The sequence below is a fragment of the Cynara cardunculus genome, assembly GCF_001531365.2.
Source record: "Cynara cardunculus var. scolymus isolate 2C chromosome LG 12, CcrdV1, whole genome shotgun sequence".
In the NCBI taxonomy this organism is placed as follows: Eukaryota; Viridiplantae; Streptophyta; class Magnoliopsida; order Asterales; family Asteraceae; genus Cynara; species Cynara cardunculus.
Window position 1 is genome coordinate 5,239,726 of NC_037539.1, and position 12,634 is coordinate 5,252,359.

The following is a 12,634-nucleotide window of genomic DNA, read 5'->3' on the forward strand; positions in this document are numbered from 1 at the left end:
TTTTATATTTAAAATAAGATGTTTATCCCGTATTTGATTGTGTTTATCTGCAGTTAGTTACACGAATTCAGATATGGGATGAAATCGGATAGGGATGAACGGGTTTAAGAGTTTTTAAAAGTTTAAGAGTTTTTAAGAGTTTAAGAGTTTTAAGAGTTTAAGAGTTTTTAAGAGTTTTAGCCAAATGCTTTATAATATAGTATAGATTAAATCACATTAAAATAAAAAAATAGTAAAAGAAGAATATTACATAAACGTCTTATATAATTTTTATATAAATAAATGACTTTTGTACCCTTATTTATTTATTTTTAGAACACTTTTGTTTAAACCATTATTTAATGAATTATGTGCTCTATAATAATTTTTTTTATTTAATTATTGTTCTTATATAAATTCGACTCTATTATACAATATTAATATAACCGTTGATCTGACTCTATTATACAATATTCTTGTATCGACCTATTCTTATATGAAAATTCATTTATTTCTATAATAGTTATTTAACTCATTCAATTAAGGTATTTATTTATGAAATCTTTATTCAAATAAAAAAATTAAATTAAATAAAAAAATCATTTATTTAAATAAAAAAGTCTTTAATGAAAATTAAATTATGCTTTAAATGCCTTCAATAGAAAATAAATTTTTTAGATAAAAAATTAAATCACATTAAAATCATAAAAAAATTTAAAAAAAGAATCTTAAATAAAGGCAAATCATCGTGAGAGATAGAGAGTTAAGGTGAGAAGCATAAGAAGAAATTTGAAACTTTGATCACTTTTAATCTCAAACTCATCCATCCATGTATTTGATACAGAGATTGCATCTCATTTTAATATACATCTTAGGATGAAGATCCCTTTTTACCATAACTTTTATTCTCATTGAAATCCAACCTCTTAAATAAATGCCTTAAATAACTCTTATATAAAATAATATTTTTGGAAATTTTCATTTGAAACAATATTTAACAAACCGTGTGCATCGTCTTATTTTCTTATTTGATTACTATTATATAATTAATAATATCAACAACGATGATATGATACAATCGTTGAAGTGACGTATTCTTGTATCGAACTATACATATCATTCCCTGATTTAACGAACTTCAATATTTCATTATTCTTTCCAAAGATTGTTGTTTTACCAAATATAAACACAATCTTAAAATAACAGAACTTCCAACTGCATATATGCACCAAATTTTCAAGATCAGCTGTCCTCTTCTCTCCTCTCTTGCAATCTCCATTTTTGATCGATGAACCCAACAGATTCTTTGCTAAGTCGCATGTCTATACTCTACCCGTAATTAGTAATCATACATCTTTTCGTTTCCGTTTGTGTCATGGCCAACCATCGTTCCAGTGACCGTACGTCCGCGTTGCCAGTCATCGTGTTCACGCTCACGCATTTGTTGGTCGTATCAATCGCTGCCCTTGTGCTGGTTTGGCTCATGAGGTTCAGGGAAGGTTTTGCTTTTACATCACAGATCAAAGCAAAGATTTTTAATGTAAGTTTTGACGTTAATCGCGAGTGTAGGATCACGGTGTGTGTTACATTATGTGTTTCGGTTTTCGATTCATTTAAAGATTTGATTGGATTTGCTTGAATTGTTTCTGTTGTTGTGATTTGCAGTTGCATCCACTTCTCATGGTACTTGGATTCATTGTATTTTCTGGGGAAGGTAAGAAATAGACTATGATCACTACACTATCACTGTTAGGTAGTGACTTAATTATATAGAAAATGACTTATTTAATAAGCTTTTAGGGAAAACTTTATCCAGAATGTCAAGTTCTTTTTCAAACTTGCCCCCAGTTAAAAGCAAGTTCCTTCTATTTATGAAAAAACCCTCTTAAACAGAAATCTTCTCAATCTATACAGAAAGAGTGATCCACACGTACAACCTTTTTCATTCAGGACTTGATGGAAAACCAACCAAACAACCCCTTCGTATTGTCAGGTCCCAATCTAATTGTTGCCAACAGGTTGTTGTTCCGCCTTATTTGTCCCGGATACCAAATACGCTCTTATTTGAGTTGTGGCCAAAACTTACTATGATCGTGTATGAGCTAATGTATATCGGTATTTTGAATCAGCGATGATAACATACAAGTCGATCCCTGCATCGAGACAAGCGCTTAAACTAATTCACCTGATGCTACATTTGATCGCGCTTGCTTCTGGAATTCTGGGCGTTTATGCAGTCTTCAAGTTCCATAACGAACTCCATATCCCGCATATGTACACGTTACATTCCTGGATCGGCTTGTCTACCATCTGCTTATTCGGGTTTCAGGTAATCTTGCTCTGCTTTCATCCTACAACCATTCAGAATCTACCAAAGTGTTCGTATGTACTAACAGAAACTCACGAATTCTATAGTTGCTATTCGGATTCTTCTCTTTTTTGTTTCCGGGCGCAGAGTCTGCAACACGCGCAAGAATCGCTCCATGGCATGTTTTTTTTGGCGTCGTTATCTTTTTCATGGCGATCGTGAGTGCCGAGACGGGATTAACAGAAAAGTTCTATTTCCAACGCTTGAAGCGTGGCCAAGAAGCGCTTATCGTCAACTTTATAGGACTGTTACTGCTACTTTCGGGGATAACGGTTTCCCTTATTGTTGTTCTTCCTCTACGAAGGATATAGTCCTATCTCTTTGACATATGATCGTTGTGCCTATCTCAGCGCAAACAAAATCGGCTTTATAAGACGTTAAATATGTCTAAATGTCTTAATAAACTGTTTTATAGGACTTCAGTTTTACATTTTATGTAAAGTTGTTATGACAAGTTGAGTGTAAAATAACAATATGGAAACATGTTGCTTTTACAAATATGGGTTGGGTTTTGATGAAAACGAGGGTTGTGGAGAGAAGGTTAAGAAGGGATCTCCACCTTTGGATCAATTCTAAGTGATTACACATCTTTTCGTGTTCTTAAGCACGAGAGAAAGACTAAGAAGGGATCTCTATCTTTATCTATACATGTGTTTCCAACACTTGTTTTTCCACCCCCTAGTTACACATCTTTTCGTCTCCGTTTGTGTCATGGCCAACGATCGTTTTGGTTATCGTATGTCCGTGTTGCCGATCATCATATTCACGCGTTTGTTGCTTGTATCAATCACTACCCTTTTGCTGGTTTGGCTCATAAATTTTCAGGGAAGCCTTTGCTTTCACGTCACAAATCAAAGAAAAAAAATTAACGTACGTTTGAACTGCATTCGAGAGCGTACAATCATACAGACGGAATGTGTAGTACATCTTGAGCAATCTTTTCTCGGACATCGGCATGCGTCTTTTGCACGTCTTCAACCAACTTGAGTGCGTTATCGTGAGCCTTTCCGGGTAAATCGACTAAATTCACCACGTGCTTTTGAGTGGTCTCATAAGCCACCGAAAATGGTGAAACGCCGGTGGAGCTATGAACCGCACTATTGTACGCGAATTCGGCTTGAGCTATATTTTGTTTTCTTATCAGAATGTGACGGTTTTCACTTTTCATAATCTTTTTTGAGTTGTATATTATGATCACATTCGCGGTAATGCATATCGGTGTTTTGAATCAGTGATGATCACCTACAAGTTGATCCCTGGATCAAGACAAGTGCTTAAACGGTCTCGCCTGAGACTACAATTGATCGCGCTTGCTGCCGAAATTCTGGGCGTTTATGCAGTCTTCAAGTTTCATAACGAACTCCATATGAACACATTACGTTCCTGGATCGGCTTGTCTACCATCTGCTTAATCGGGTTTCAGGTAATCTTGCTCTCCTTCCATCTCGAAATCGTTCATAATCTACCAACCAACGCGTTCGTATTTACTAACACAAATGTACGGATTCTAGTCGCCGTTGGGATTCTTCTCTCTTTTATTCCTAGGCCCAGAGTCTGCAACAAGGGCAAGACTAGCTCGATGGCATGTTTTCTTTAGCGTCGTTATCTTTCTCATGGCGATCGTGACTGTTGAGACGGGATTAACGGAGAATTTCCTTTTCAAACACTTGAAGCGTGGCCAAGAAGCACTATCATCAACTTTATAGGACAATTTGATGACATTATTTGAAAAAGTGTTGTAAAAATACATGCTCATAGAACACTTCATAAAAAAGCTAACAGGACACTTTACTTCAAAAATGTACTACAAAAACTTATTAGGACGCCCAAATACGTCATATCAACTTATTCCAACAGTTTTACATAGAACGTACAATTGTTAGGTCCTTTAAATTTAAGTCCTATGAAACAGTTTATTAGGACATTAAGACATATCCAACATCTTATAAAACCCATTTTATTGTAGCGTCTTTAAACATGCGCTTAATTCACTGCTGTTGAGAAACTTTTGCATTTAAACATGAATAAAGAGCTTTCTTGAAAAGATTAATGACATTCAAGAACAAATACTCAATATAGTACTGTCACAAGTTAAGGTACTGTTTACCAAACGTTTGCATGATAAACACTTATCGACAAGAATCACCACTCTCATGTACCTTATTGTGAACATTATCGACCATCAAAATGAGTTTTTGGTAGGCGTCTTTTACCTGGTAAGCGATTACCGGGTAAGAGTCTTTTCCTTCACTTACCGGATAAGTTTCTAGGTTCTTGCTATGCCTCTAACCGGGTAAGATTCTCAATCCTTACCATACTCAACCGGTAAACGGCCCCTAAATCTGATGAAAAAACAAAAAAAGATCCTTAATTTACTGAATAAAAAGACAACTATTCAATCTGCAACTTCAAAGAAACATACTTGAGATTTACACCCACTGTTTCTTGGTGTTCTCCATTCTCTGCAGTAAACCAGCAATCTCTGCTTGCATTCTCATCTTCATCTTGTAATATTCACAATGACCATTTTCCAAAACCTTAAACTCCTCAACTTTCTGCTTCTTTCGTTCCTCGGATTCATTTAGACATAACTTGGAGAGCTTCTGTGTATACTCTTCATCCAATTTCTCGATCTTTATCCTGATCATCCGTTTATACCCCTCTGCTTCTTTTCTGGCTTCATCGGCCTTCTTCTGGAACATTCTGGCTTCGGCTTCTTTTATCCTCACAAGGCTTTCCACGCTGTCAAACCTGTCTTTCTTGGTCGACTTTACGGACCATTCATCCTCAATCATCATGTTGTTACTATTCATCATTTGAGACGGAGGTTTTGATGGTGGAACAACAGTTGATGGCAAATTGGATGTGGGAAATTCGGATATGCCATCTGTGTCTATATATCATAACGACAATTCTAAGTTTTCTATATCATTCTTTTAAGGGAAAGTTCAAATGAGATTCTCAAGATGTTTACGGTCGTCATTTAAACCTTCCCTGATTCTTATAATCATGCATACAAATTTAAAAAACTTGAGAAAAGACTTACAGTTGAAAAACTGAATGATGAAGCTGCATACATCTGAAGGAGACATCGCTTTGTTATCAAGATTCGATACCATCTCACCGGCCTTCGAGTAAAGCTCCTTCCCTTTGAAATCCGAACTCCCTCTAAAGATTTTTCTAACACAATCAAGCTCTTTCATCAATGTCTCCAAACTCCATTCTTCTGCACAAAACTTAAAAACATCCTTAACGAATCCAAACATCTCAGAAGCATGACCACAACCGATGCAATGAAATTGGATCTCGGTTGTCCCTGTGGGTCCCTTCAAGCTCGGACCGGGCTTTATTAGATTCTTCTGTAGACCGCAGGCTGCATGACACCAATGAGGACATACATCACACCCGACCCAACTGCAAGTATTGTTGGCACAATCGAAGTTCAGACAAACTGGGCACATACACTGGCTGCAAAATCCGTTCTTTTTTGAACAAATCTTGCAGTCACAGTCTTCATCAGGTAATAGTCTCTTGCAGTTCACATTCTTACACCTTTCATATAAGAAAATCTCGATCAATTCATTGGTTGGAAGGCGGTTTTGGACAGATAAGAAGCTTCCAAGAACCGTTCTTATAGAAACCAAGATTTCAAGTTGGTTTTTATTGGCTTTTGAAAGATTTTCACTGGTAAGATCGGATCTTCTCTCAAGCCGAAGCTGTAGTCTCACCAATTCGTCTCTTCTTTCTGGGATTTCTATCAGTTTCTTCAAGTAGTCCTTCGTGGATTCGAGTGTTTCATCAGAAAGCTCTTGAATTACCTGAGCCATTACTGGAATAGACTCTGATACAATTTCTTGAAGAATCTTTTCAGGTCTAGAAGGCTTGGTACCGTTAGAACCTCTTCCCATTGAGTCACCCGCTTGAGTGTCGTTTCTGAGCCTCGCCAGCAGTTCGGAAGGGAATAACGACAGATTATTATCAGAATTGGTGCCATTAGCTTGCACCAACACAACACCACCATCACCTACAGGCCTAAACCGGCTATGAACAGATCCATTAGTTCCCTCCCCACCATTCCAAATCTTTGAATTCTCGTAATTCTCAGTTGAATTATGAGTCATGGAGCAACTGGAATTATGTGAAAATGGATGGGAACACGAAAATGACATTGAATCAGCCATGGAGAAAGTGGTCTGTGTATTGTTACTATTTGTAGGCAAAGACTGTAAACTCCTACTGGGCTTCAAACTAACCGAAGGTTCACCAAATCGAACCTCATTCGAAGCAGCTAGAGATAATGAAACATCAGGCAATGCCAAAGATAGGTCTAGGGTTTCTAACTTTGGCTTCTTATCTCTACTAATTACATTAAATTCATCATCTTCAACCTCTCTTTTTGAAGAACTCCCTGATAACTGCATAAAATCTCTCTCCACCCAACGATTACGATCACCATGATCCTCAGAAACAACCGATTTTCCTTTTGGTTCGTTGTGATCATCATTCCAAGTCCCTGATACTAAGGGTTTTGAATCGAGAATTTTATTAGAAAGACCAATCCCCTTTTCAGAAAATAAAGAAATTTCACCTGGGTTGGCTTGATTCTCATCATAAATCACGTCTGTTTCCTTGGATTGAGTGATCCCACCTCCAGAAACACCATTACTTGAAGAATTTTCTTTGTGTTTTAACATGATGAACGATGAAATTAGCAAGGATGGAGAGTTGTTACCTTGTGTAGAGAGGAGATAGTGAAAAGGAATTCAGATTTGAAGGTGATATTAGCGGCTTCTTGGGTCTTTCCCTACGGAATTCTTCAGCACGCCATTGACTCTCTCTCTCCCAACGGCTGAATTCCGCTCTATAGATTCTACTGCCCTTTTCTCACGTTCATTTGTATTCATTTCTCATTGATTTCTAGTCGTAAGGTTGAGTTCATATTAAAGATTGGAAGTGGAAAAACGGATTTTCACCTTTAAAACAACTTATACTTCAAAAACACTTATCAATTTATTATAAATAAGAATGTTTAACTTTTTCAAAAACTCCTTATTATCGGTTTGACACATATATAAGTTATTTATTCAAATATAGTTGTTTAATCAAACAATCAAAAATATTTATTACTGATATCACATCGAAATAAATAAATAAATAAGTTGTTTTTATAAGCAATCATAAACACTCCCATAAACTTGATTTTTGGATTAGTTTGATATTAAAAATAATTAAATATCTAAATCATTTTTTACGCTTTTCACGTTAACCGTCCTTCTCGTAACATTATTCGCCTCCTTGTCAAAATAATTATTTAATTTTTCTTAAATTTAAATAAAGTGAAATATTTTGGTCTTAATGGATCTCTGATAACTTTTCTTTAAAATAAAAAAAAGTAGGATCGAAGATTAAATTCTTCAAATCTAAATAATTTCCCAAAAATGATTATTATAAGATAGAAATATTCTTTTAATTATATTGAGTACCGATAAAAACTCTCAAATTAAATGTTTAGAAAATAAAAATAAAAATAAAAATAATATAGTATTAAATGTATAAAATATTTCAGTGTTGTAATTAAAGTTTTAAATGACGTGAGGTATGACGTAGCGGCAAGATCAAACCTTCAAGCCTTAGGAGTCAATGCATGGCCAAGAATTTTTTCAAGACGTGACTTATTGTAACAAACTCATATATAAAGTATTGTACATATAAACATATATCTTCTACTATTACTTAATGAATCAATGATATTAAATAATTTAAATTAGATTATACATTAGAAACTAACAAATAAGACATTTAAAAAAAATAAAATCAAATATTACGCTACAAAAACCGCGCATTAGATCATAGTGTTCCACAGACTTAACATGACGTTAAACACAAGTCTTAAGTGACGACGACTGTTGCGTCAAGCTTTATTAACATTGGTTGTAATCTCTAAAATGAGGCAGCTGTTGGAGTTGAATGTAATTTTCTTTTGAAAATTTTGAATTTTTGTTCTCTATTTTAAAGAAATTTTGAAAAATCTATTGAATATTTTCTTTAACTTTTTTTTTTCCTGAAAATCCTTAAAAATATAGATATAGACTTTTGTACGTACATAAATATCCATCATAAAACCCATATTATTTGTTTAAAACTATATAACATATTTAAAACAAATTTTTTGGTTATCTTATAATAAAAAGCTACAACATAAGTTATACAAATCAGTTGTATTTTCGATTTTAGTGACAACTTACATGATACTTTAAAATAGTTTACTTATGTATATATTTTTGACATAATTTCTTGCTGCAAATGAGTGTTTATCGTTAGCTGGTCAATGTCTAACCATTCATAAATTTAACATTAATTTATGATCTACGGATCCATTACAAAGTAACTACAATTATCACATACACAACGAAAGCTAAAGATTCGACAGTGTCCACTAACGGCACCTTCAGCTTTGCAAATAATGCGACAATTGCTGCTAGAGAAGCAGGGTCCCTTATAAGTCTTACTTGAGTAGATACATGACGCATCTATTTCTTCTCCAATAGCTTTTCTCATCTCTGCAGACACAAACACTGTTACTATCCCTACCACAACTAAAATGTCTAATTCAGCATATCTTTTTGGGTCATTTAGTGATAAGTTCACGAGAAAAAACATATCAAAATATATTATGCAATAAACAGAAAGAGAAAAGAGATACCGTATGCAATGACAACAAAACATAGAATCAGCGAAATCGTCCATAAACGTTGTCGAAGACGACAATCCATCTTTGGAGGCAAAGAGTTTTTGGTATTATGTTGATTTGTGAATACTAATTCGGTGGCCAATTTTGGTTAGATGCAAAACACAATCTTTCTTCTAGTGTCGAATGTATGCAGAGGTTTGCGCGAAAAGTGTATGTATACAGTTTGACTACGTGAGAAACTCTGGTGCCATGAACATAGAATGAATGTCATCACGTAGTTAACGTGCACCTAAAAGAGATGTTGCATTAAGGTCCCCTAATTAGAAACAAATATTATATGATCTTGGTTCTTATTTCATGTAAAATATCAAAAATAATAATAATTAAGACATAGCAGTATACTGGAATTCTATTAGGCTTTAAAGGATACAATGAATGGTCGAACGACTCTTCTATTCATTAGGTTGACTCATTGAGTTGACGTTTTTAAACTATATACTTTAATTTTTTTACATATATATGAGGAGATTGGGTTCTGATAAGAATGAAAGTTAAAGTGAAAAGTGTAAAAAAGAATCTTATGCACCTTAGGATAATTAATATAAATTATATATTCGTAAAATCATAGTAATGTATATTAATTTTTCAAAGTTATGTAAAATAGATATGATATTTTTTTTGTAAGTTCTAATTTTGAATTTTCCTTTTGTGAAACACGACATACACACATATATATAGAGAGATGACGTTTCAAATGCAACCCATCACATTTGTACAACTAATATAACATAATTAATTGAGGTATATATAAAAATGATGAGAGTTTATTTATTATGATTTGAATATTTATGAAAGATAACTATGGTTAATTAGTTATGATCAATATTTTATATTAGGAAACAATCAATTTTTTATGAAATCACATATTCATCAAATTAAATGGACGGTTGAGATTGAGTTATATTGGTTATACAAATATAAAAGGTTGCACAATAACTCACATATATATATATATATGTATATATATATATATATATAGTTTGTTTCAAATACAACTCATCGCATTTGTACAACCAATGCAACCCAAGGAATTGAGATATTTATGGAAATGATGAGAATTCATTTATTATGATTTGAATATTTATGAAAGATGAATATGGTTCATTAATTATGATCAATACTTTATATTAAGAAACAATCAAAACTTCTATGAAATCACATATTAATCAAATGAAATGGACGGTTGATATTGAGTTGTATTGGTTGTACAAATGTCAAGGGTTGTATAATAACCAACCTCTCTCTCTCTCTCTCTCTCTATATATATATATATAACACATATGTTTTTTTTTTCCAAGAGTTTAATCATTTGAGAACCGAATATATTATGATAATTATGAGAACTATTATGGTAAAATATCGTTTTACATGATTTTTTTTACATCTAAGGCTAGAATTTAATATATTAATTAACATATATTTGGTTTACAATGTATTTGTTTAATATGTATTCAATTCATAAAGTAAAAATATTTAGTTGTACTTTTTATTTCACAAACACATAAAAAATATCCGCATTGTGAAATAAATATGTGTTAATTAATACACTAATTGCAAGCTATAGATGGAAAAATATCATCTGAAATGTAACATGATACAACATTATTAAGGTTATCACAATTTTATGAATTCTCAAATGAAAGTCTGTCTGTTTTTTTATATCTATATTTATATGATTATATATCCTCAATTTAGTGCACAATCGTCGATGAAGAAACCTACATAGATCAAAGGCAAGGATCGTATGAGAAGAAGAGTTAAGGTGAGAAGCATAAAAGGGATTTGGACTCTTGATCACGGATCACCCTTAATCTCAAACTTACCCATGAATCGCTCTTGATACGAAAATTGATCTGATGCAACTTGGTGCATCTCATCTCCTGCATTTCATCCTAATATGCATTCAAGGGAGGAGATCTCTCATACGTTTCTTATTTTAACTTTTATTCTCATCGAAAACCAACTCATAGATGAAAATAGTAACAGTTATTTTTAATTAGGGATTGAAAATGTAAAATTTTAAATGAACTAGACTAAAAAGGTAAAACATCCTAGACTTAAAGTACCATTTTAGTGATTTAGTGTAAGTATCATTTTAAATGGGGTTCTTATCTCAAGTAGCTGATAACTCTCAATTTTGAAAGCTATTTTTTATTTATTTCTTTTATTTTTGCATTTATTAAATATTCAATTTTTGTGTTTTTCCCCAATATTTTTATAAGTTTTAAAAAAATGATGAAACACAAAGTAAAAAAATTTATTTTGAAAAATTGCATTTTTTGGTAACCGTCCACTATGTCACCACTATAAGATGTTCACGAATTTTGTTAGCTTTCTACTTTTTGGAGGATGTATTGCTTGAAAATCTTGTCCAAAGATTTCATATGGCTGTAGTTGGCTGTAAAGTTGTCCTTTATATTATTTTAAGTTGTTGTTTAATGGTCTTTACCACAAGGTTTATTTGTACTTAATTTTCTTTGGATAAATGCTTCATCATTACCCATTCCCCCTATATAAAGAGGCATTATGGCTCATTTTAAGATCATCCCCTCTTATCATCCTTTTATCATCTATTTACTCATCTTTAGAAGTATTTTAGCTGAAGTTCTTCTCGTATTCTCTTAGTTTTAGCTTAACATTTTATTTTCTTGTATTGAAGTTGTAATTTGTAGCCAACAGTCTCGCCACTGTGGCCACTGTGGGAACATAGTTTAGTTTTATATTAATGAAAGTTACATTTCAGTCTTATTTACTATCTTCTATTATGTTTATTATGTCTATTATAAGCTAATTTACTCGTATGGGTGTGGGTGTGAGTTTAACTTAAGATTTTTATACAATATTTGGGGTGTTTTTACTCTTTACCACTTCGTAAACTTGGTCACTTAAGACGGGACTTAAACTAGATGCGGATAAGCCGATCACTTTGAAATGTTAATATTAGATCTTAGACTCAGAGATGTACGGATCCAAAATACGACTTAAGTGATACACAAATAACTTGAGAGAATCTTTGATAATTACATAGAGATGCGAATTTTGTATGTATTTAGCTAAGGACTAAGCGATGGTTATTCTTATCACAAAGATATTTGGGTATGGATTTTATTTCTTCTTCTTTTTAGCTAAATTGGCAAGTTTCGAAGTGGTGAGCATAAGAACTTTGTGGAGTTTTATGGGGACCGTTTGTAAATTTTCACTTTCGAGAGATTGTAATTTTTATAAACAACTCATAAGATTCTAACCATTTCATTGTTGATTTTATCTTAAGGAACACTTATATCGCCACTGTGGGGACTTCGTGCCCACTGTGTGAACACGAACGATCTTAGCCTGTCAAAGTGATGAAGAAAGAAAGAAAAACGATCTTGATAAAGAAAGATCGAAGGTAAGCGATCTCACTACTGTGATAGGAACATCACCTTCGATTTAAAAAAACTAACAAATTGTTCACAATAATCAATCAATTTCCCTAAACCAATATGTTCTATTCAAATTGCACTAATTCCTTATGAACAAAACACATATAATAGTTA

The 12,634-nt window shown here is 33.1% G+C and overlaps 3 protein-coding genes across 4 annotated transcripts; 2 read left to right on the top strand and 1 right to left on the bottom strand.

Annotated features, from left to right (window-relative positions):
* Positions 1–1,354: 1,354 nt before the first annotated feature.
* LOC112522809 (probable ascorbate-specific transmembrane electron transporter 1) lies at positions 1,355–2,658 on the top strand. Its single transcript, XM_025132122.1, has 4 exons — positions 1,355–1,519; positions 1,645–1,693; positions 2,109–2,308; positions 2,395–2,658. The coding sequence occupies exons 1-4, from the start codon at positions 1,355–1,357 to the stop codon at positions 2,656–2,658; spliced, it is 678 nt and encodes a 225-aa protein (XP_024987890.1).
* Positions 2,659–3,581: 923 nt separating this feature from the next.
* LOC112522810 (probable transmembrane ascorbate ferrireductase 2) lies at positions 3,582–4,053 on the top strand. The gene is made up of 2 exons (XM_025132123.1): positions 3,582–3,770; positions 3,859–4,053. Exons 1-2 carry the CDS (start codon positions 3,582–3,584, stop codon positions 4,051–4,053), a joined length of 384 nt encoding a protein of 127 aa, XP_024987891.1.
* Positions 4,054–4,369: 316 nt separating this feature from the next.
* LOC112522381 (protein OBERON 3-like) lies at positions 4,370–7,217 on the bottom strand. 2 transcript variants are annotated; one of them, XM_025131473.1, is made up of 3 exons: positions 5,900–7,217; positions 5,394–5,761; positions 4,370–5,240 (listed from the first exon to the last, which is right to left on the bottom strand). In XM_025131473.1, exons 1-3 carry the CDS (start codon positions 7,039–7,041, stop codon positions 4,777–4,779), a joined length of 1,974 nt encoding a protein of 657 aa, XP_024987241.1. In that variant the 5' UTR covers positions 7,042–7,217; the 3' UTR covers positions 4,370–4,776. The 2 variants fall into 2 exon arrangements, with proteins under 2 accessions (XP_024987241.1, XP_024987240.1); XM_025131472.1 differs by having other exon boundaries at positions 4,370–4,689; positions 4,770–5,240; positions 5,394–7,217.
* Between the last annotated feature and the right edge of the window lie 5,417 nt (positions 7,218–12,634).